General features: G+C 52.7%; 6 protein-coding genes across 6 annotated transcripts in view; 5 read left to right on the forward strand and 1 right to left on the reverse strand.

Moving 5' to 3' along the window:
• The window catches only part of TSPEAR (thrombospondin type laminin G domain and EAR repeats), a 196,812-nt gene that overhangs the window by 155,644 nt on the left and 17,097 nt on the right, over window positions 1-24,071 (reverse strand). The gene's annotated exons all lie outside the window — the stretch shown is intronic.
• Window positions 659-1,543, forward strand: LOC119930834 (keratin-associated protein 10-12-like). The gene has a single exon (XM_038749537.1). It carries the CDS (start codon window positions 659-661, stop codon window positions 1,541-1,543), a length of 885 nt encoding a protein of 294 aa, XP_038605465.1.
• LOC119930641 (keratin-associated protein 10-3-like) lies at window positions 5,036-5,758 on the forward strand. The gene has a single exon (XM_038749179.1). The coding sequence runs from the start codon at window positions 5,036-5,038 to the stop codon at window positions 5,756-5,758; it is 723 nt and encodes a 240-aa protein (XP_038605107.1).
• On the forward strand, window positions 8,387-9,172 carry LOC119930639 (keratin-associated protein 10-3-like). Its single transcript, XM_038749177.1, has one exon. The coding sequence runs from the start codon at window positions 8,387-8,389 to the stop codon at window positions 9,170-9,172; it is 786 nt and encodes a 261-aa protein (XP_038605105.1).
• On the forward strand, window positions 12,408-13,118 carry LOC119930643 (keratin-associated protein 10-4-like). The gene has a single exon (XM_038749180.1). It carries the CDS (start codon window positions 12,408-12,410, stop codon window positions 13,116-13,118), a length of 711 nt encoding a protein of 236 aa, XP_038605108.1.
• LOC119930636 (keratin-associated protein 10-3-like) lies at window positions 18,409-19,194 on the forward strand. Its single transcript, XM_038749175.1, has one exon. It carries the CDS (start codon window positions 18,409-18,411, stop codon window positions 19,192-19,194), a length of 786 nt encoding a protein of 261 aa, XP_038605103.1.

The raw sequence follows: 24,071 nt of genomic DNA on the forward strand, positions 1-24,071 counted from the left end.
GCCCCCCGTGAGACAGGGATGTTGTTCAACCTAATTTACTTGTATCTCCCCCAGCACTTAGCAGGGTGCCTATCACATAGAAAGCACTTAACAAATACTATAATTGTTATTATTATTATTTACTATGATATTCCCACCCACAAAGTCATCGGGCCAGTGATGACTACGCACTGGATGTTTACAGAAGGATTTGTGTCCAACCAAACAGGACCACAAAACCATATGCCTCTACCACTCCTCACAACCTACAGGCCACTGCTCTAGGGTAGCTAATCAGCTACGGAAGAAGAAGGTAGCAGGATGACACATTTGGGAAAGCCTCTCTTACCCCATTCCTGCCCTGCCAACCAAATGCCAGTGGGCTTCAACGTTTGTTTGAGAGCTGACGGTGGAAGGCAACAGGGCGGAAGGGCCACGTCAGCCCCAGACCAAACTAAGGATGTCGTGAGTTGAAGGCAATTTCACCAAACCTGAATCCACCTCTAACGAGCTGCTCCAAAGGATGTTGCCCTAAGCAACAACAACAACAAGGAAAAGATGCCATTCCACAAATTGGGCCAGCTGTGGAGGATATAAAAGGCCCAGAAAGGGGAGAGAGGGTCATTCACATCCCACTGACCGTTGGAAACCAGTCCAATCATCCCCAGCCACAGGAGATATGGCCGCCACCTGGTGCCCCGGGCCCTATGTTCCCACCGCCTCTGCTGTCTCCGTCTGCTCAAGCGAGGACAGTGAAGGGAGCCCCGTCTGCCTGCGCGGTTCTTGCAATGATTCATCTTATCATGTAGACGACTGCCCAGAGACGTGCTGTGAACCTCCCTGCTGCGGGCCACCCTGTTGTGCACCCAGCTGCTGCCAGCCAACTTGCTGCAGTTCGGCGTGCTGCCAACCCGCCTCCCGCATGATTCTCCTCTGCCGACCAGTTTGTGGCGGGCCCTGCGGCTGCCAATCGGCCTGTACCAGCTCCTGCTTGCCCCCTTGCTACCAACCATCTTCCTGCCAGCCCTCTTGCTGCCCATCAGCACGCTGCCAAGATTCTTGCTGCCAGCCAACTGACTGTCAAGACTCTTGTTCCCTCCCAGTTTGCTGCAAGCCAGTCTGCTGCGAACCAGTTTGCTGCAAACCGGTCTACTGTGAACCAGTTTGCTGCAAACCGGTCTGCTGTGAACCAGTTTGCTGCAAGCCAGTCTGTTGCAAACCAGTTTGCTGCACCCCTGTGTGCTGCAAACCAGTCTGCTGCATGCCCACCCCATGCCCGAGTGCCTCCTGCGGAGACTCTCACTGCCAGCCCTCTTGCTGCGACTCCTCCTGCTGCCGCCCCGCCTCCTGTGTATCCCTCCTCTGCCGCCCAGTGTGCAGCCGCCCGGTCTGTTGCGTGCCCGTCAGCTGCAACCCGGCTGGCTGCGACTCCAGCTGCTGTGCGCCTGCCCCCTGCCAGCCTTCTTGCTGCCGGCCCGCCTCCTGTGTCTCTCTGATCTGCCGACCCACCTGCAGCCGGCCCGCTGGCTGCGGGGTCTCTTCCGGCCAGAAGTCTTGCTGCTGAGAGGGAGCCCCGCACAGCCAAGGCCGCCTCTGCCAACCCAGGTGGTCCTCTAGTGAGCTGCTCCCCTTCCTGCCCCTTTCCTTACCAGTGACCGGAACGGATCCCAGCATGCTGCCCCATGACGCCCGGGCCAGCAGCTACGTAGCCACCCAGAAGGCCAGTCCCGTACCCCCGGCCTCGCACCCGGCAACGTCCTTGGGGCCCATAAAGTTGCCTTCTGAGCGGGTCCTTCCATATTCCAGGACCCCGCCTCGCCCTCTCAAAGGATCTCTTTCATCCTGGTCTGGAAAGTTGCCTGGCTGAGTGGTCTCAGAGCCCAGGAACATCCAAGGTGACTAATAAACAAAGTTGGCCGGCTCCTACCTAACGTGGCTCTCAGTGTCTCTGCTGCTGCTGCTGCTCTGTATCTGCTTCTGGCTCATCTGTTAGGGCAACGTCAGCCAAGTCCAAGCCACGGCACCAGGCCGGGGGTGGCCCGGTCCTCTTGGCAAGGACCCCGGGCTGCCCAGGACTTCAAAGAAGAGGCCGATTTGGGTTGAGGGATGGGGAAACCCCCTGGCCGACAGTCTGGTAGGGGTGACTGTGACATCGGACTGCTCATACCTCACCTCTTCAAGCACACATGCACTATCCCCCTCCACTGACCCAAAATACTGAGTTGTGGCGTGGCTCTACTCACTACATCAAAGTGTCCCCGAAGCAAAGCACTGCCTGGTAACGCCTCGAGCCTCAGCCGATCCACTGAAAAGACAAGGCACTTGCTGAGGTAACTCCACCCTGACTTGGTGGTTCCAGTTGGGGCGGGTTGGTGGTCAGGGGACTCCCCCTCGCTCCAGGAAATGCTGCTGCTGGCTCTAGATACTATGCAAAAAACAGAATTCTACTCATAATAGGAGGACCAGCAGCATGGCTCAATGGAAAGAGCACAGGCTTGGGAGTCATTCATTCATTCATTCAATCGTATTTATTGAGCACTTACTGTGTGCAGAGCACTGTACTAAGCGCTTGGGTAATACAAGTTGGCAAAATATAGAGATGGTCCCTACCCAACAGTGGGCTCACAGTCAAGAAGGGGGAGACAGAGAACAAAACAAAGCATATTAACAAAATAAATAGAATAAATACGTACAAAGTCAGAGGTCATGGGTTCTAATCCAAGTTCCACTGCTTGTCAGCTGGGTGACCTTGGGCAAGTCACTTCACTTCTCTGTGCCTCAGTTCCCTCATCTGGAAAATGGGGATTAAGACTGTGAGCCTCACCTGGGACAACCTGATCACCTCGTATCCTCCCCAGAGCTTAGAACGGTGATTTGCACATAGTAAGCACTTAACAAATGCCATTATTATTATTAATTATTATTATTATTATTATTACCAGGAACACTCTGTCCTCAGAAACCCGGTCACTTAGATGCCAAGGAAAGGAAGCAACCCTGGGGATGTAGGGCATCCCTAGGGTCTTGGGATGGCAGAACCTCAGAGAACTCCTGCTTAAGGGATTGGCAAGGTTAGATAGTCACTCTGGGAACACTGACCCAGAGACTTGGGAAGAGACTCCATAGTGGGATCTAAAATGCTCCCCTGCTGCTCCCAATAGGGCCAGAGCAGGATGAGCCCTGAGGCAGGTGCATCTGGGGGAACAAATGTAGGGATGTAGGAAACAGACTTCACTTGTCTGGACATCCTTCCCCATTTTAGCACATTCCACCAGCCATTGATGGAGAAGCAAGGGGTGAGCAGATGTGGACACTTTGAACAGAAACCTCAGCCGCTCATGGACCCATGCCTTTCCCATCCCTTGGGAATCATGTCAGGGGATGTGTTGAAAGGGATGGGAAAACCCAACACTACCCCCCGCTGCAAGGTGGTGCTGGACTAAGGCTCCTGACAGAATAATAATAATTATAATAATAATAACATTTATTAAGAGCTTACTATGTGCAAAGCACTGTTCTATGTGCTGGGGAGGTTACAAGGTGATGAGGTTGTCCCAGTCTTAATCCCCATTTTCCAGATGAGGGAACTGAGGCCCAGAGAAGTGAAGTGACTTGCCCAAAGTCACACCGCTGGCAAGTGGTGGAGCTGGGATTTGAATCCATGACCTCTGACTCTGACTCCAAAGCTCAGAGGACTCTTTCCACTGAGCCACGCTGCTTCTCTTACTTACTGTGTGCCAGGCACTGTACTAAGTGCCCTATTACACCACTGACACACACTCAGAGCAGAGGCAAATCCCCAGAATGCAGACATAAAATGGTCCCCGCAGGGCCTGAATCATATTTATTGAGTGCTTACTGTGTGCAGAGCACTATACTAAGTGCTTTGAAAGTACAATTCGGCAACAGATAGAGACGATCCCTACCCAACAGTGGGCTCACAGTCTAGAAGAGGGAGACAGACAACAAAACAAAACAAGTAGACAGGCATCAATAGCATCAAAATAGATCAATAAAATTATAGATATATACACATGGATGAGGGTGGATGGGAATTGGGTGAGGAAGATATGGGGACAGGGTCAATCCAGTGGCTCCCGCGTCATTAGATTCTATGATCGGAGTGATAGTATTGATTAAATACATCTGAAGTGCAGAGTACAGTATTAAGCACTGCCAGTTGCCTCCAGGACAAGAAGGGAGTTGGGGGCACTGCGGGTTTAAGGCAGGACTTAAGTCTAGGACATAGGGTGAAGCCAATAGGCATGGGAGCCAAAGAGGGAAGGAAGTCATTGTCATTGTTGCCGTGCAGAAGAGAGAGCAAAGTTCAATTCATTCTCACCGGCTCTGAGGTGGTAGAGGGGGTCCTAGGGCCTTGATTCCCACCAACAACACTCCCCGGCCTTGAGCGGTCTGCTAGTGCTCCTTTGAGAGACTCTGGACCTGGATGTTGCCACCATTGCCATCATCAGGCCGTCTCACCCTATTCACTGGATGATTCCAAAAGGGTTTGTGGTTTACTAAACAAGATAGGCCTCACACGCCCACTCCCTTGCTTTAGGATTGCTAGTCACTCAGTGCCAAACAGGATCCCAAGACCACTGGTTTATAACAGCCTGTCCTAAGACCACTGGTTTAGAATAGCCTCCCCATCCCCGCCTGACCAATCTAACGTCAACACATCACACCGCTGAAACTGGCCGCGGGCTGACACGCTTTCACTGTCAACGTATGTTTGGAAGCCAAGGGGGACAGACTGAAATCTGAATGGGCCACGTCAGCCGCAAACCAAACTCAGGATGCTATGAATTGAGTCCAGTGTCACAGGCACTTACGTCAACCGCTAATAAGTCGATCAAAAGGAAACTGACCTGCATAACAACAACAAGGAAATGATGCCCTGCAACAAATTTGGCAGGCCACGGAGTATATAAAGGGCCCACACAGAGTGGAGATGGTCATTCACATCCAATTCACCACTTGTCACTAACCAGCCAGGCTGTAGCCAGCCACTGACGATATGGCCACCACCTGCTGCCCCGGGCCCTGCGTTCCCATGGATTCTGCCGTCTCCATCTGCTCGAGCGAGGGAAGTTGTGGGAGCCTGGTCTGCCTGCCCGGTTCTTGCAATGTTTCATCGTATGCCCTGGACAACTGCCAAGAGACCTGCTGTGAACCTCCCTGCTGCGTGCCATCCTGTTGTGAACCCAGCTGCGGCCAGCCCGCTTGCTGCAGCACGGTGTGTTGCCCACCCACCTGCCGCATGGCTCTCCTCTGCCAGCCAGTTTGCCAGCCATCCTGTGGCCCCAGCGTCTGCCAGTTGGGCTGCACCGATTCTTGCTCACCATCTTGCTGCCAAGACTCTTGCGGGCAAGACTCTTGCTGCCAAGACTCTTGCGGCCAATCTGCCGGTTGTGAAGACTCTTGCTGCATTCCCGTTTGCTGCAAGCCGGTCCGCTGCGTCCCCGTGTGCTGCAAGCCAGTCTGCTGTGTGTCCACCCCCTGCCCGAGTGCCTCCTGCGGAGACTCTCTCTGTGACCCCACGTGTTGCCGCCCCGCTTCCTGCGTATCCCTCCTCTGCCGCCCAGTGTGCAGCCACCCGGTCTGTTGCGTGCCCGTCTGCTGCAAGCCAGCCGGCTGCGACTCCAGCTGCTGTGCGCCTGCCCCACTCCAGCCCACGTGCTGCCGGCCTGCCTCCTGCGTCTCTATGATCTGCCGACCCATCTGCAGCCGGCCCGTTGGCTGTGGGGTCTCTTCTGGACAGAAGTCTTGCTGCTGAGAGGGAGCCCCTCAAAGCTAGAGCCGGCCTCTACTACCCCAGTGTTGGCCCAGGATCCCTCCCCGACAAAGTCCGTGGGGCCACTGGCCACAGCTCAAACACGCAGCTCCTGAGCTGGTCATTCCTTCCATCAGGACCCTGTCTTTCATTCATCAAGGATCTCTTCTGTCTGTGTCTGGAAAGTTGCTCGGCTGAGTTGTCTCGCAGTCCAAGAACCTGCGGGTTGACTCTAATAAACTCAAGTGAATTGGTTCTAACAAACCTGGCTTTCAATGGTGCGACTTCTCTGACACTGCTCTGGGCTTACAAGTTTAGGGCAGCTTCTGCCAAGTCCCAACTAGGGAAATCCGGCCGGAGGTGGCCTAGTCCTCTTGGCAAGACCTCATTCTTCCCAGGACCTCAAAGGAGAGGCCGATTTGGGCTGAGGGCAAGTCACTCTGGCAGAGTTCACAGTGATATTGGACTGCTCACACCCTAAATCCTCAAAACCATTTCCACTGCCCCCATCCAGCGTTTGAAAACACCGACTTGCGGCGTGGTTCTACTTATTACATCAAAATGTCCTCGAAATAAAGCACCACCTCATTTTCCCTTCGAACTCAGCCAATCTGCAGGCTGCTCTCCCTTGGGAAAGGACAAGGCGCTTGTGGACATGGGTCTGCACTTAGTGGGCTCCTGCCAGGTAGGGTGAGTTGGTGGTCAGGGGACTCCCTTGCTCCCGAAATACTGTTTCTGGGACTGGATACTGTACAAAAACCAGAATTCTAGTCAGGACAGGAGGACCAGGAGATATCTACCCTCAGACACCCAGTCACTTAGATTCCAAGGAAAAGTGGAGGAGCAGGCAGAGGAGGGTCTTTGTCAAGAGAAGGGCAAGAGTCGATGGTCACTACAATGATGCCGGCTTGCCAGCCCTGACTTTCCGGCTCTCGTGGCTGGCTGAGGATTCAGAACTTGGGCGGAGACTCTGGAATGGGGTCCAAAATGCTCCCCTATCATTCCAGTCAGAGCTGGAACAGGATGAGCCCTGAGCTGGGGACATCCGGGCAGGCAAGTGTCGGGATGCAGGGAAGAGATTTCACTTGCTGGGAAGCCTTCTCCCATCACAGCACATTCCAACAGGTAAAGAAGGAGAAGAAGGGAATGAGCAGGTGCAGATAGATTGAACACAAACCTCACCCCTCATGGACCCCCCAGTTTTCCTTATGTAGTGACCCCTCAGGCTTCTGTCCAGGCTTCTTCTAGGTCAGCCTCCTGGAACACTAGATTAATCAATCAATCAATCTATGCTATCTATTGAGAGCTTACTATGTGTAGACTCCTGTTCTTAGTGCTTGGAAGAGGACCTGTATATTTGTATATATGTTTGTACATATTTATTACTCTATTTATTTATTTATTTTACTTGCACATATCTATTCTATTTATTTTATTTTGTTAGTATGTTTGGTTTTGTTCTCTGTCCCCCCTTTTAGACTGTGAGCCCACTGTTGGGTAGGGACTACCTCTATATGTTGCCAACTTGTACTTCCCAAGCGCTTAGTACATTGCTCTGCACACAGTAAGTGCTCAATAAATATGATTGATTGATTGATTGACAGTATAAGAGAACAAGTTGACACGTTCTCTGACCATAGTGAGCTTACAGCCAAGAGGATGATTTCAAAAGGGTTTGGGCTCAATTCAACAGGACCTCACACAGGCACGTACATCCACCCCGCTGCTTTAGGACTGCTAGTAACCCAACGCCGAACTGAATCCTAGGACCACTCGTTTAGAATGGCCTTTCCATCCCCACCCCTGAATCGACTGGCAGCTGAAACTAGCCCTGAGCTAACACGCTTTCACCATCAGTTTATGTCAGGGGTTAAGGAGAGCAGACTGGAAACTGTATGGGCCACGTCAGCCACAAACTAAGCTAAGGTTGTTGTGACTCCAATTTCACAGGCACGTACAGTCACCGCAATAAATTAGGTTTTTTTTTATTTAAATAAAAGTAGTATCGACTCAGTGTTGTCTCCGTGCCAGGCGCTACACGAAGTGCTAGAGTAGATACAAGCTAATCAGGTTGGACACAGTCTATGTCTCACACGGCGCTCACAGCCTTAGTCCCCATTTTACAGATGATGCAACCACGGCACAGAGAAGCCAAGTGACCTGCTCAAGGGCACACAGCAGACGAGGGGCAGAACTGGGATTAGAACCCAGGTCCTCTGACTCTCAGGCCCATGCTCTTTTGAATAGTCCACGCTAAGTCACTTCACTTCTCTGGGCCTCAGTTACCTCATCTGTAAAATGGGGATTAAGACTGTGAGCCCCCGGTGGGACAACCCGATCACCTTGTAACCTCCCCAGTGCTTAGGACAGTGCTTTGCACATAGTAAGGGCTTAATGAATGCCATTATTATTATTATTTTTCTGAATTATTCAGAAGGAAGTTGACGTGCACAACAACAACAAGGAAATGATGCCCTGCAACAATTCCAGAGGGCCATGGAGCATATAAAAAGGACACACAGAGTGGAGATGTTCACTCACATCCACTCATCACTGATCACCAGTCCAGACCAACTGTATCCATCCACTGACGACATGGCCGCCAACTGCTGCCCCGGGCCCTGCGTTCCCATGGATTCTGCCGCCTCCGTCTGCTCGAGCGAGGGCAGTGGCGGGAGCCTCGTCTGCCTGCCCGGTTCTTGCAACGTTTCATCCTATGCCCTGGACAACTGCCAAGAGACCTGCTGCGAACCTCCCTGCTTCGCGCCACCCTGTTGCGAACCCAGCTGTGGCCAGCCCGCTTGCTGCAGCACGGTGTGCTGCCCACCCACCTGCCGCGTGGCTCTCCTCTGCCGGCCAGTTTGCGGCGTGCCCACCGGCTGCCAGTCACCCTGTTGCCCCAGCCCCTGCCAGTTGGCCTGCACCAGCTCCTGCTCACCATCTTGTTGCCAACAGTCTTGCAGCCAAGACTCCTGCGGCCAGTCGGCTAGCTGTCAAGACTCCTGCTGCCAAGACCCTTGCTGCCAACCCGCTGGCTGCCAAAGCTCTTGCTGCATCCCCGTTTGCTGCAAGCCAGTCTGCTGTGTCTCTGTGTGCTGCAAACCAGTCTGCTGCATGCCCACCCCCTGCCTGAGTGCCTCCTGCGGAGACTCTCGCTGTCAGCCCTCTTGCTGCATCTCCACCTCCTGCCGCCCCGCTTCTTGCGTATCGCTCCTCTGCCGCCCAGTGTGCAGCCGCCCGGTCTGTTGTGTGCCCGTCTGCTGCAAGCCGGCTGGCTGCGACTCCAGCTGCTGCGCGCCTGCCCCCTGCCAGCCTTCTTGCTGCCGGCCCGCCTCCTGTGTCTCTATGATCTGCCGACCCATCTGCAGCCGGTCCGCTGGCTGCGGGGTCACCTCCGGCCAGAAGTCTTGCTGTTAACAGGGAGCCCCACACGGACAAGACCGACCCCTTGTTGTCCCCCTTCCCCATCCAGACTCCTTCCACACCAATGACCAGGGTAGACCCCAGCACAATGCCCCATGACAGACAACCCCAAGCAGAACTGGACCACATCAGAGTCCAGTTCATCACCCAGTATTGCTCCCTGGCAGTGTACCCCTGGGCCTGGCTCAAGCAAAAGGCTCTTTAGCATGTCCTTCCCCACTCCAGGACTCTATCTTACAAAAGAAGGAGGATCTCTTGTGTGCCTGTCTGGGAAGCTGTTTGGCTGTGTTGTCTCAACATCAAGAAACGTTCAGGGTGTTCTAATAAACTCAAGTTAGCTTGCTACTTTTGAACTCAGCTCTCAGTGCTTCTGCTGCCGTTCAGTCACTGCTTTGGGCACCCAGGGTTAGGGTGGTCTCAGCCGAGTGTTGGCTGGGGGCACCAGGGCTGGATGTTGGCTGCCCAGGACCCCAAAGGGGAAGCACTGAAGCCCACACTCCAGCAGAGCTGACAATCACCCTGGACTGTTCATACTCTACCACCCCAGGAGACTCTCCTATTAGCATCTCCAAGTGTCTGAACCCACTGAGTGGTTGTGTGACTTTTCCCACAAAGACGAAGCGTGCATACAAAACAATCTAGCCTGGTTCCCCAGGGATTCCACCAGTTCTCTGGCTGCACTCCCTTGAGACAAAACAAGGCACTCTATGCGACGGCTCCTCACTGACTTAGTCGGCTCCTACCCGCTGAAGAGCTGGGTTGATGGTTGGTTCGGGGACTCCCTCTCTCCAAAAACTGCTGTTTCTGACCCTGAGCTTTGCGAAATAACTTTTTGACCCTGAGCTTTGTGAAATAACCCCAATCCTACTACTCAGGTCAGGTGAGGAGCAGCGGAGGCTTCCATCTTCAGGCACCCTGTCATATTGATGTGAAGGAAAGCTAGTCATCCCAAACACATCCCTCTAGACTGTAAGCTCATTGTGGGCAGGAAATGTCTGTTTATTGTTATAGTGTACTCTCTCAAGCGCTTAGTACAGTGCTCTGCACCCCCAGTAAGTGCTCAATAAGTATGAATATAAGGAAGCAATACTAGAGGCCCAAGGAGTAGTGGGATCCGGGCCTTGAGGATAACCCATCGTCAGGCAGCACCCAAGACCTCCTCTGGGTTAGATGGGTCCAATGAGGACGGCTTGCTGACCCCCTACTTAAAACAATAATAATAATAATAACTTTGGTATCTGTTACGCACTTACTATGTGCCAAGCACTGTTCAAAGCGTTAGGGTAGATTCAAAGTCATCGGGTTGTCCCACGTGGGGCTCACAGTCTTAATCCCCAATTTACAGACGAGGTAACAGGCACAGAGAAGTTAGGTGACTTGCCCAAAGTCACACAGCTGACAAGTGACAGGGGCAGGATTAGAACCCACGACCTCAGACTCCCAAGCCTGTGCCCTTTCCATGAAGCCACACTGCTTCTCTGTTCTATGTGCCCTTCAGGGGACCCAGTGGCTTGGGAAGAGATCCCTTGCTGTGTCCTGGAGTCTCCCTGTCCCTCAAATTGTGGACAAGGGAAAGATGAGTCCCGAGACTGGTGCATCTTGGGCAACTGCTGGGGTAGATGTCACTCATAAAAGCATCCATGCCCTAGACCGTAAGCTCCTTGTGGACAGGGAACATGTCTGCTTATTGTTGCATTCTCCCAAGCACTTAGGACAGTGCTCTGCACACAGTAAGTGCTCAATAAATACAACTGACTGAGGGAGGAGCGCAGGAGAAGCTGAGGTGGATAATAATAATAATAATGGCATTTATTAAGCGCTTACTATGTACAAAGCACTGTTCTAAGTGCTGTACCTTGAACTGACACTCTACATCCTTATGCATTTAGGGGTTTGTTCTCTCAGAGGGCCAAAGGCTTTCCATGCAGGCTCCTTTTTTTTTTAATGGCATTTATTAAGCGCTTACTATGTGCAAAGCACTGTTCTAAGCGCCGGGAAGGTTACAAGATGATCAGGTTGTCCCACAGGGGGCTCACAGTCTTCATCCCCATTTTCCAGATGAGGTAACTGAGGCCCAGAGAAGTGAAGTGACTTGCCCAAAGTCACCCAGCTGACAATTGGCGGAGCTGGGATTTGAACCCATGCCCTCTGACTCCAAAGCCCGGGCTCGCTGTTTCCCAAAACACCACTCAGCAGTCTTGCTAGACACATCTGTCGATCGTGGGCTAGTTCCACACCGCCTATTCATCATTGCCTGGATACTAGCTGGACAAAAGTCTACCAAGTGTACCCCATTTCACTGCCTACACACTCTAATGGTGGAGTCAAAGCCCCCAAATGCCAAGACTGGATGTTTCCTGCTGGTCATGGCTACCTAAGATGGGGATGAGGAGTTGTCCGGGGCATTTTCTTGCCATCCAAACCATCAGGCTGAGATCTTCATTCACTTGGAGTGTCCCTGAAGGGTTTGGGCCAAATCAAATAGGGACACACATAGGTGGGCATTCCCCAACACAATAATAATAATGATGATGGTGGCATTCGTTAAGCGCTTACTATGTACAACACACTGTTCTAAGCGCTACAAGGTGATCAGCTTGTCCTACGGGGGGCTCAAGGTCTTAATCCCCATTTTAAAGATGAGGTAACTGAGGCTCAGAGGAGTTAAGTGACTTTCCCAAGGGCACACAGCAGACATGTGGTAGAGCCGGGATTCAAACCCATGCCCTCTGACTCCAAAGCCCGTGCTCTTTCCACTGAGCCACGCTGCTTCTCAACACAAGCCATTGTTTCAGAAGTGCTAGTTTCCCATTGTGAAATAGGATCCCAGGACCCCCAGTTTGGGATGGCCTTCACGCCAGCGGATCCCATGGCTGATGCCAGGAACTGACATGTTTTGACCGGAGATGTATTTTGGGGGACAAAGGTGAGGAGGCAGGGGTCTGGATGGTCTGTGGTTGTCACAAACCAAATTGAGGATGTGACGATTTTAGATGCATTACACTGGCACCAAAATCCACGGCTAATGAGCCGTTCAGAAGAAAATTGACAACAACAACAAGGAAAAGAGGCCCTGCTGTGAATCTGGCCAGACATGGTGGATATAAAAGCCCCACACAGTGGGGAGATGGTCATTCTCTCCTCATTCATCACTTGTCACCAACCAGCCCAACTGGACCAACCCACTGACGATATGGCTGCCACCTGCTGCCCCAGGCCTTGCGTTCCCATGGATTCTGCCGTGTCTGTCTGCTCAAGTGAGGGCAGTTGCGGGAGCCTTGTCTGCCTGCCCAGTTCTTGCAACATTTCTTCGTATCCCCTGGACAACTGCCAAGAGACCTGCTGCGAACCTCCCTGCTGCATGCCATCCTGTTGCGAACCCAGCTGCTGCCAGCCCGCTTGCTGCAGCACGGTGTCCTGCCCACCCTCTTCCTGTGTGGCTCTCCTCTGCCGGCCAGTTTGCGGCGTGCCCACCGGCTGCCAGTCACCCTGTGGCCCCAGCCCCTGCCAGTTGGCCTGCGCCAGCTCCCGCTCACCATCTTGTTGCCAACAGTCTTGCGGCCAATACTCCTGCTGCCAATCGGCTAGCTGCCAAAGCGATTGCTGCCAAGACTCTTGCTGCATCCCCGTTTGCTGCAAGCCAGTCTGCTGTGTGCCCACCCAATGCCAAAGTGCCTCCTGTGGAGACTCTTGCTGCGACTCCACGTGTTGCCTCCCCTCTTCCTGCGTATCCCTCCTCTGCGGCCCAGTTTGCTGCCGACCGGTCTGCTGCATCCCGGTATGCTGCAAGCCGGTTTGCTGCGTCTCCAGCTGTTGCGCGCCTGCCTCCTGCCAGCACGCTTGCTGTCGGTCCTCCTCTTGCATCTCTATGATCTGCCGACCCACCCGCGGCCGGCCCGCTTGCTGCGGGGTCACTTCTGGCCAGAAGTCCTGTTGCTGATAGGGAGCCCCGCAAAGACAGGGCCGGCCTCCACCAGCCAAGATTGTCTCCTAGCAAGCTGCTCCCTTCAAGACTCTTTCCATACCGATGAACGGGACGAGCCCCAGCATTGGCCCCTGGGCCACTCAGGAAGTCAGTCCATCACCCGGGCCTCGCGCCCCTGACCGCGGCTTAAACACTCGACTCCTGAGGCGGCCTTCCGCCCACCAGGACCCCACCTAACGCTTCCAAATATCTCTTGTGCCTGTATCTGGGAAGCTGCTTGGCTGAGCTGTCTCTCAATCCGGGAACCTCCTGGGTGACTCTAATAAACTAAGTCGACTGGCTCTCGGTGCTGATGCCGCTCTCTCACTACTGTGGGCTCCCAGGATGAAGGCAACCTCAGTCAATTTCCAACCAGAGGGAACAGGTATCCTTGGTGAGGAGCCCATATTGGCTGTCCAAGACCCTGGAGAACAGACAGGTTCATCTGGGGGCACCTGGAAGCCCTCAGTCCCACCCCCCATGCAGGGCTGACAATGACAGTGGAATGATCATACCCACCTCCCCAAGAGACACTGACACTGCCCCTCTCCAGTGTCTGAGATTGGTGGCATAACTCTCCCGACAACAATAAAATGTTCAGACCGCCTCATCTCCTGGGGACTCAGCCTGTCCTCCGGCTACTCTCGCCTGAGACGTGACAAGATGCTCTCGGATTTGTCTTCCCACCATCATATTGGGGACCTGGCACTGGTCATGATCAGCAGAACCCCTCGCTCTGGCCACTGCTCTTTCTGGCCCAGGGCTCTGTGCCATAACCAGAATCTTGCTCAGGGAAGAAAGCCTCCATCCTGAGACATCCGGTCACTTTGATGCCCAAGGATGGAGAGGGAACTAGGGGTGCAGACAGTGGAGGAGACCAGTCCCTACTGGATGGCAGAGCCACATGGAGTGCCAAAGACACTCGCCTGTTTAGATGTCACCCTGATGAGACCCACTTTCTAGTTCCTTATGGGTTGCCATGCGAGGCCTGCCAGGGTCTGGAATTCTTCCTCCCCACTCCAATCTGGGTCAGAGTAAGGGGACCCCCATGACTGGTCCATCTGGGCAGCCTCAAGGAAGAGCCTTCCCTCATGGCGGCACTATCCCCCAATCCATCACATTCCACTGGGCAATCACTCAATCATACTCACTGAGTGCTTAATGTGTCCAGTGCACTGCACTAAGTACTTGGGAAAGTACAACATAATGGAGGTGGTGGATATATTCTTAAGGAGTGTAGAACAAACCAAGGTGGAGAACTTGAATTGTCACCCCACCCTCTTAGGGACCCACGGAACTAGTCTTGCAGTTACCACGTAGGCTTTAACCCGGGCTTAGCATTCATACCAGGGCATGTCTCTTGATGTTCAAAAACCCCCACCTGACACCCTCCACCGCGGAGTGTCGGTTGGACAGATTCTCCCAACAGGATCCTATTAAACGACTCACGCACCCCTGGGGTGGAGGCAAATCCTTAGGATGTTTAGAGGAAGCATCGCCGGCTCTGACTGCCCTCCTCTAGGACTACAGAATCCTGGGGTATTTTCCCGAGACCTCAGTCACTGGGCTGGATCCTCCCGTTGGCTGGAATGATAATAGAAAGGTCTGGGCCACAATAACAGGACCACGCATAGGCACACAAACCACTCCTTAGGCCACTGTCATAGGATTGCTTGTCACCCATTGTGGAACAGGGCCCTGGGAACCCTGTTTCGAGATGGCCTCTCCATCCCCAGTGGCTCATCTGAAGGTCTCACGGCTGAAGTTTGCCGGGGGCTGTTGCTCTTTGGCCGTCAATTTATGTCTGGGGCTGAACGGGGCAGGCAGGAATCTGTAGGGCTTGTGGCAGTCAAAAACTAAACTAAGGATGTTATGGGTTGAACACCACTTTACCAGTACCTAAATTCACTGCAGACGAGCTGTTCAGAAAGCGGTTGATCTGCACAACAACAAAGAAAAGATGTCCTGCCACGAATCAGGCTGGCCGTGGTGGAGATAAAAGCCTCATAGAATGGGGTGATGGTCATTCTCACCTCACTCATCTTTTATCACCAATACAACCACACAGTAAGCGCTCAATAAATACGATTGATTGATTGATTGATTGAACGAACCACAGCAAGCCACTGACAACATGCTCTCCCGGGCCCTGCATTCCCACTGCCTCTGCCTCCACTGTTTCCATCTGCTGGACCGAGGGCAGTCGTCTGCCTGCCCCACTCTTGCAATGATTCATCTTGCCACCTGGATGAGTGCCAAGAGACCTGCTGCCAACCTTCCTGCTGTGCACCATCCTGTTGCGTACCCAGAAGCTGCCAGCCTGCATGCCAAACATGCTGCAGACCCGGATGGCTCTCCCCTGCCAACCAGTTTGCGGCATGTCCACCAGCTGTCAGTCATCATCTTGCAGCCCCAGGACCTGCCAGCTGGGCAGCATCAGTTCCTGCTTGCCATCTTGCTGCCAACTGTCTCGCTGCTGGGAATCTTTGTAGCCAGTCGACTCCCCGCCAAGACCCTTGCTGCCAATTATTCGGATGCCAATATTCCTCCTGGGTCCCCGTTTGCTGCAAGCCAGTCTACTGGATCACACCCTGCCAAAGTGCCTCTGTGGAGACTCTCACTGCCAGCCCTCTTGCTGCGACTCCACCCGCTGCTGTCCCGCTTCCTGTGTATCCCTCCTCTGCCGCCCAGTTGGCAGCCGACCGGCCTGTTGTTTGCCCGTCTACTGCAAGGTGGCTTGCTGCATGCCCAGCTGTTCTGTGCCTGCTTCTTGCTAGCCCACTTGCTGCCAGTCCTCCTCCTGGGTATCTGTGATCTGTCAAACCACCTGCAGCCAGCTCACACAGACGGGGACAACCTCCACTGCCCCTGGTCATCCTCCAGATAGCTGCTTCCCTTCCTGTCCTTTCCACACCAGTGACCAGGATGGACTCCAGCCCACTGCCCCACGATAGCCGGGCCGAAAACAACCAGACTGAGCCCCCTTTTTCCCAGACTGAGCCCCCTTTTTCCTCTCCTCCTCCCCATCCCCCCCCCGCCTTACCTCCTTCCCCTCCCCACAGAACCTTTAATATATGTTTGTACAGATTTATTACTCTATTTTACTTGTACAGATTTATAATTCTATTTATTTTGTTAAGGATGTGCATCTAGCTTTATTTCTATTTATTCTGACGACTTGACACCCGTCCACGTGTTTTGTTTTGTTATCTGTCTCCCCCTTCTAGACTGTGAGCCCGTTTTTGGGTAGGGACCATCTCTATATGTTGCCGACTTGTACTTCCCAAGCACTTAGTACAGTGCTCTGCACACAGTAAGCGCTCAATGAATATGATTGAATGAATGAATTAACCAGGACACACAGAAAGCCAGCCTGGCATCCCTGACCTCTCTCCCTGCGAAGTCCGCCGGGCCCGTAAATACAGCTTAATCACTCAGCTCCCGAACGGGTCCTTCCACACACCACGATCCTGCCTTACACACGCAAAGAATATCTTGCATCTGCATCTGGAAAGTTGCTTGGCTGAGCTGTCTTGCAGTCCAGAAACCTCTCAGGTGACCCTAATAAACTCACGTCAGCTGGCTCAGTGCTGCTGCTGCTCCTTAGGGCTCATGGGGATAGGTCTCAATCAAGTCTAAATCGGGGACACCTAATTAGGAATGGCCCAGTCCTCTTCACGAGAACTGGATGGTGGCCACCCATAACCCCAGAGGAGAGGTCGGCTGGCGTGGAGGGATGGGAAGGACCCTAGCCCATGCCCCAGCAGAGCTTCTGGTGATATAGGCCTGCTCCCGTCCCAGCTCCCGGGGAGATATTCCCAGTTGCAGGTGGGAGAGAGCTGACTGAGTGCTTTAAAACTAACAGTAAGGAGTTTCTGTTTGATGAGGAGGTGGATGGGCAACCAGTTCTTGAGTGGGGATCTGTGGATTGAACCTCTTTTAAGAAAAATCATCTGGGCTGCAGAGTGAAGTACGGACTGCAGTGGGGAGAGAGAGGAAGCAAGGAGGCAGATGCAGTACTCAAGGCAGGATAGGATAAGCGCTTGGATCAGCAGAATAGTAGTTTAGATGGAGAGGAAAGGGGGGGTTTTAGTGACGTTGTGAAGGTAGGAAAGCAAGTGATTCTAGAGGCGTGGACATCACACAGTGTGGCTCAGTGGAAAGAGCCCGGGCTTTGAAGTCAGAAGTCATGGGTTCAAATTCCAGCTCTGCCAATTGTCAGCTGTGTGACTTTGGGCAAGTCACTTCACTTCTCTGGGCCTCAGTTGCCTCATCTGTAAAATGGGGATTAAGATTGTGAGCCCCCTGTGGGACAACCTGATTGCCTTGTAACCTCCCCAGCGCTTAGAACAGTGCTCTGCACATAGTAAGTGCTTAGTAAATGCCATTCTTCTTCCTCTTATTATTATTATCATTATCATTATCAGAGAGTCAGGGCCTTAAAAGTGGTGGGGAACCCAAAGAATGTCCAACAGTCTTGCCAGGTTAATTCCAGGGTATGGCTCTCAATGACTGGTCAATACCACCATGGTTGGGTGTCTGCTGGACAGAACTCTGCTGCCAGGGTCCTAATCTACCGCCCACACACCCTGAGGGCAGAAGCAAGCCATCACATTGCAGGAAGAGATGTTGCCTGCTGGTCCTTTCTGGCCACGGTTGGGGGTCTAGGGACCCCTGGAAGATTTTCCTGCCAACTCAGTCATAGGACAGCTTCAGCACATTCACTGGAGGATGCCAAAAGGGTCTGGACCAAATCGAATGGGGAAACATATAGGCATGACTAGCTCTCCCCTGGCCACTGCCTTGGGATCTCTAATCACCCACAGTGGAACAGGATCCCGGGGTCACTGGCTTGGGATGACCTCTCCAACCCCATCCTTGCCTCGTCAGTCACACGTCCTAAAGCTGACGCCCTCCCGGGCTGATAAACTTTCACCGTTGACTTATTTTGGGGGGAACAACCAGGATAAGGAGCAGTTGGGATGGGCTGTGTCAGCCACAAACCAAACTCAGGATGTTATGACTTGAACCCATTTCACCAGTACCTAAATCCATCACTAATGAGATGTTGAGAAGGAAGTTCACCTGCACAACAAAAACAAGGAAAAGATGCCCTGCCATGAATCGGGCCAGACACAGTGGATATAAAAGCCCCGCACGGTGGGGTGATGGCCATTCTCTCCTCACTCATCACTTGTCACCAGTCCAACCATACCCAGCCACTGACGATATGGCCGCCACCTACTTCCCTGGGCCCTGCGTTCCCATGGACTCTGCTGTCTCCGTCTGCTCGAGCGAGGGCAGTGGCGGGAGCCTTGTCTGCCTGCCCGGTTCTTGCAACGTTTCATCCTATGCCCTGGACAACTGCCCAGAGACCTGCTGCGAACCTCCATGCTGTGCGCCACCCTGTTGCGAACCCAGCCGCGGCCAGCCCACTTGCTGCAGCACGGAGTGTTGCCCACCCACCTGCCGCGTGGCTCTCCTCTGCCGGCCAGTTTGCGGCGTGCCCACCGGCTGCCAGTCAACCTGTGGCCCCAGCCCCTGCTATTTGGCCTGTGCCAGCTTCTGCTCACCATCTTGTTGCCAACAGTCTTGCGGCCAAGACTCCTGCGGCCAGTCGGCTAGCTGTCAAGACTCCTGCTGCCAAGACCCTTGCTGCCAACCCGCTGGCTGCCAAAGCTCTTGCTGCATCCCCGTTTGCTGCAAGCCAGTCTGCTGCGTCCCCGTATGCTGCAAGCCAGTCTGTTGCGTGTCCACCCCCTGCCCGAGTGCCTCCTGCGGAGACTCTCACTGCCAGCCCTCTTGCTGTGACTCCACGTGTTGCCGCCCCGCTTCCTGCATATCCCTCCTCTGCCGCCCAGTGTGCAGCCGCCCGGTCTGTTGTGTGCCCGTCTGCAGCAAGCCGGCTGGCTGCGACTCCAGCTGCTGTGTTCCTGCCCCCTGCCAGCCCGCTTGCTGCCGGCCCGCCTCCTGCGTCTCTATGATCTGCCGACCCATCTGCAGCCGGCCTGCTGGCTGCGGGGTCACTTCGGGCCAGAAGTCTTGCTGCTGAGAGGGAGCTCCTTAGAGCTAAAGCAGCCTCCACTACCCGGCAGTGGTCCTCCAGAGAGCTGCTCCCCTTCCAGCCCCTTTCCTCGACAGCAGCAAGGATGGACCCCAGCTTGCTTATCTAAAAGAGCCAGGCCAATGCTTACCAAGATCCACAGTATACCAGTCCCGTGCTCCTGGCCCCAAGCCCTGACAAAGTCTGCAAGACCCCTGGTTACTGCTCAAACACTCCTGCAAGTGTCCTTCCGGGCCTCACTCGCAAAAGATCTCTCGTGTCTGTGTCTGGGAAGTTGCTTGGCTGAGTTGTCTCACAGTCCAGGAACCTCCAGGGTGACTCTAATAAATTAAGTCAGCTGGCTCCTACCCAACCTGGCTCTCCGTGCTGCTGCTTTTCCGTCACTACTCCGGCTCGCACTGTCAGGGTGGCCTTGGACAAATCCCTATCTAAGAGTCAGGCATGGACTAAGCCCAGCCTTCTTGGGAAGGACCAGTTGTTGACTGCCCAGGACCCCAAAGGAGAGTTTGTGTTGTGTTAACAGACACTGAAGCCCCCAGACCTACAATGGATCAAAGCTTAGGGTGAACCCAGACTGCTCACACTCTAGCTAGAGATACTCCCACTGCCCCATCCAGTGCCAGATCTCACTGACTTGCGGTGCGAACTAGTACTTCCCAAGTGCCTAGTACAGTACTCTGCACACAGTAAGTGCTCAATAAATACGATTGAACGAATGAATGGTGCCCATAACAAAAGGGTTCCCACACAATGACAAACCACTTTTTGTTTCCCAGGAACTCAGGTAGTCTTTGGGCTAATGAATATATTTTGAACGTGACTCCACACCGCCATATCACACTTTAGCCTGCTGGGCTTGCTTAGTGCTCATGGCTTGTTTAGTGCTCATGGGACCTGGGGCTTCATGTGATAACCAGAATCCTCCTCAGGTCCAAAGGTTGGGAATCCTCCACCCTCAGGCTTCTGGTCTCTTTGATTCTAAGAAAGAGAGTGGCCTTGGGGAGGCAGGTGGTGGAACGGCCATGGATTTTGGAACGGTGGGAACCAAGGAAATGCTAAGAGCCTGGCCAGGTTACAATAGTCGCTCAGTGTGGCTCCCTTGCCAGTCCTCGGCTGGTTAATTCTGGCCCCCAGGAGACACAGAAACAATGGCAAAAACTGCACACCAGGGTTTGGAACTCCCTGTTGCTTTTCCAGTTGGGACCAGAGCAAGAGGAGCCCTCAGACCAGTACTTCCAGGAAGCCACAGGTGGGGACCTCAGGGGAGATGATTGGCTCACAATCATAGCATGCCCTGGTCTTGTCTTATGCTGTCTAGTCTTCTCCACCCCATAGCGTTGCCATGGATGCATCACCCCCAGAATGCTCCACCTCCATCTGCAATTTCTCTGGCAGTGTATCCATAAAGTTTTCTTGGTAAAACTCCGGAAGTGGTTTTCCATTGCCTCCTTCCACGCAGTAAGTTCGATTCTCGGCCCTCTTCCGGGCACCAAACGGAGAAGCAAGGGACAAGCCAAACTGGAGGTCTTCAGTGGACATCCCACCCACTCAGGGATCTGACTCTTTACCCTCGCAGTGGCCTCTAAGGCTTCTATCTAGTTGGGTTCTTGGACAGCCTCCCAAAACATCCCTTGGCAATCTTGCCAGAGAATGATTCTCAACAGATATGTGGATGACTCCCAAATCTTTATCTCCAACCCGGACTTCTCCTCCTCCCTGTAATATCACATTTCCTCCTGCCTTCAGGACATCGATACCTGAGTAGCCCACCATCACCTCAAACTCAACATATCGAAAACTGAACTCCTTATCTTCCCTGCTAAACCCTCCCCTCCCTTCAATTTTCCCAATGCTGGTTTCATCAGCACTATTCTTCCTGTCTCTCAGACTCACAACCTTAACTCATTTCTCTCCTTCAATTTCCACAAGTTACCAAATCCTGTCAGGGCTACCTTCACACCATCTCCAGAATCTGCGCCTTCCACTCCATCCAAACTGCTACTATATCAGAGTGGTTCAAGCGCTTGTCATATCCCATCTTGATGACTGCATCGGTCTTCTCACTGACCTTCCTTCCTCCAGTCTTTCCCCTCTCCAGTCCATTCTTCACTCTGCTGCCTAGATCATTTTTCTAAGAAATCTTTCTGCGATTGCCTTCCCACCCATCAGTAACGCCCAATATTTGCCCGTCCATCTCCCCACCAATGCCTCACCTTCAACTTTAAGGGGACCCAATCAGGTCCATCTCTATGATCTATCCTCACTCCTCTCTCACTACAGCACATGGATTCCCTGGTTCGACCGTGCCTCACTCTCATACCATCCTCCTCTTCCTCATACCCCCCACCTCCTGCCTCAAACTCTCACTGGCTTCATAACTGGAAAACCGCCACTTTCCTGATCTTAAAATTCCTACAAAAATCACATCTTGCCTGACTAATCTCTCATTCATTCATTCAATCATATTTATTGAGTGCTTATTGTGTACAGAGCATTGTATTAAGCGCTTGGGAGAGTGCAATAAAACAATAAACACATTATCTGTCCACAACGAGTTTACAGTCTAGAGGGGGAAACAGACGATTGATATAAATAAATTACAGATGTGTACGTAAGTGCTGTGGGGTTGGGAGAGGGGCTGAATAAATGAAGCAAGTCAGGGCGATGCAGGAGGGAGTGGGAGAAGAGGAAAGGGGAGCTTAGTCAGGGAAGGCCTCTTGGAGGAGATGGGCCTTCTGTAAGGCTTTGAAGTGGGGGAGAATAATCGTCTGTCGGATTTGAAGAGGAAGGGCGTTCCAGGCCAGAGGCAGGATGTAGGCGAGGGGTCGGTGGCGAGATAGACGAGATCGAAGTACAGTGAGAAAGTTAGCATCTCCCTCCAGTCCTTCCCTCTTATATCACCTATGCATTTTAGTTTGTACCACCTAAACACTTAGGAGTTTATCTTCATCCCTCACAGTACTTCTATGCCTATCCTTATAATCCTATACCTTCACTACCTCCTCCCCCATTGGAATGTAAGTTCTTTGAGGTGATGGTATCTGTTTATTCATTAAATCATATTTATTGAGCACTTACTGTGTGCAGAGCACGGTACTAAGTGCTTGTACAAGAGAAGCAGCGTGGCTCAGTGGAAAGAGTCTGGGCTTTGGAGTCAGTGGTCATGGGTTCAAATCCCAGCTCCACCAATTGCCAGCTGTGTGACTTTGGGCAAGTCACTCAACTTTTCTTAACCTCAGTTACCTCATCTGTCAAATGGGGATTAAGACTGTGAGCCCCCCGTGTGACAACCTGATCACCTTGTAACCTCCCCAGCGCTTAGAATAGTGCTTTGCACATTCATTCAATCATATTTATTGAATGCTTACTGTGTGCAGAGCACTGTACTAAGCACTTGGGAAGTACAAGTTGGCAACATATAGAGACTGTCCCTACCCAACAGCAGGCTCACAGTCTAGAAGGGGGAGACAGACAACAAAACAAAACATATTAACAAAATAAAATAAATAGAATAAGTATGCACAAATAAAATAGAGTAATAAATATGTACAAACATATATACATATGTACAGGTGCTGTGGGGAGGGGAAGGAGGTAAGGCGGGGGGATGGGGAGGGGGGGAGAGGAAGGAGGGGGAGAGGAAGGAGGGGGAGAGGAAGGAGGGGGAGAGGAAGGAGGGGGAGAGGAAGGAGGGGGAGAGGAAGGAGGGGGAGAGGAAGGAGGGGGCTCAGTCTGGGAAGGCCTCCTAATAAATGTCATCATCATTATTATTATTATTATTATTACATTTCAGCAATAAAGACAATCCCTGCCCACAATGGGCTTAAAGTCTAGGGGGTGTGTGTGTGATAATAATCGTAGTACTTGTTAAGCACTTACTATGTGCCAGGCACTGTACTAAGCAGTGCGATGGCACAAGCTAATCAGGTTGGGTACAGTCCCTGTACCACAGAGAGCTCACAGTCTCAGTCTCTGTTTTACAGATGAGGTACCTGAGGCACAGAGAAGTGAAGTGACTTGCCAAGGTCACACGGCAGACAAGTGGTGGAGCCGGGATTAGAACCCATGACCTTCTGACACCCAGGCCCGCGGTCTACCCACTCCACCATGGCTGACGTCCCTATATTGGAACGTTTTTGCCATTCTCCCTCAAGTGCTTAGCACAGTGCGCTGCATGAAATGAGCACTCAATAAATAGCTTTGACTGACTGATTGTTAGGATCCCATTCCACCATGGACACACTGTGAGGCCAGGGGAAAAGTGGCAGAACAGTGGATAGAGCCTGGGCCCGGGAGTAGAAGGACCTGGGTTCTAATTCTAGCTCCGCCACGTCTGCTGTGCGACCTTGGGAAAGTCACTTCAATTCTCTGGGCCTCAGTTACCTTATCTGTAAAATGGGGGGTTAAGACTGCGAAGCCCCATGTGGGACAGGGACTGTGTCCAATCTGATTAACTTGCATCTACCCCAGTGTTTAGAACAGTGCTTGGCACATAGTCAGTACTTAACTTTTCTAGACCGTGAGCCCGCTGTTGGGTAGGGACCGTCTCTATATGTTGCCGACTTGTACTTCCCAAGCACTTAGTACAGTGCTCTGCACACAGTAAGCACTCAATATATACGATTGAATGAATGAATGAACTTAGCAAGTACCATAATTATTATTATTATCATATTCCCTGCGGGCCCCAGTTGCAGGGTTGGGCACACCTGCGGATCATCTTTCCTGCCCTAAGGGAACTATCCATCTCTGCTGGGTGTTTCCAGAGGGCTGTTGTCTGAACAAACAAGTACACACAAACAGTGTGTGCATCCTCCTCTCCCATCACACACACGCACTCCTGAGCTTCCAGAAATCATTCCTGT

The sequence above is a fragment of the Tachyglossus aculeatus genome, chromosome 7 (assembly GCF_015852505.1).
Source record: "Tachyglossus aculeatus isolate mTacAcu1 chromosome 7, mTacAcu1.pri, whole genome shotgun sequence".
NCBI classification, from domain to species: domain Eukaryota; kingdom Metazoa; phylum Chordata; class Mammalia; order Monotremata; family Tachyglossidae; genus Tachyglossus; species Tachyglossus aculeatus.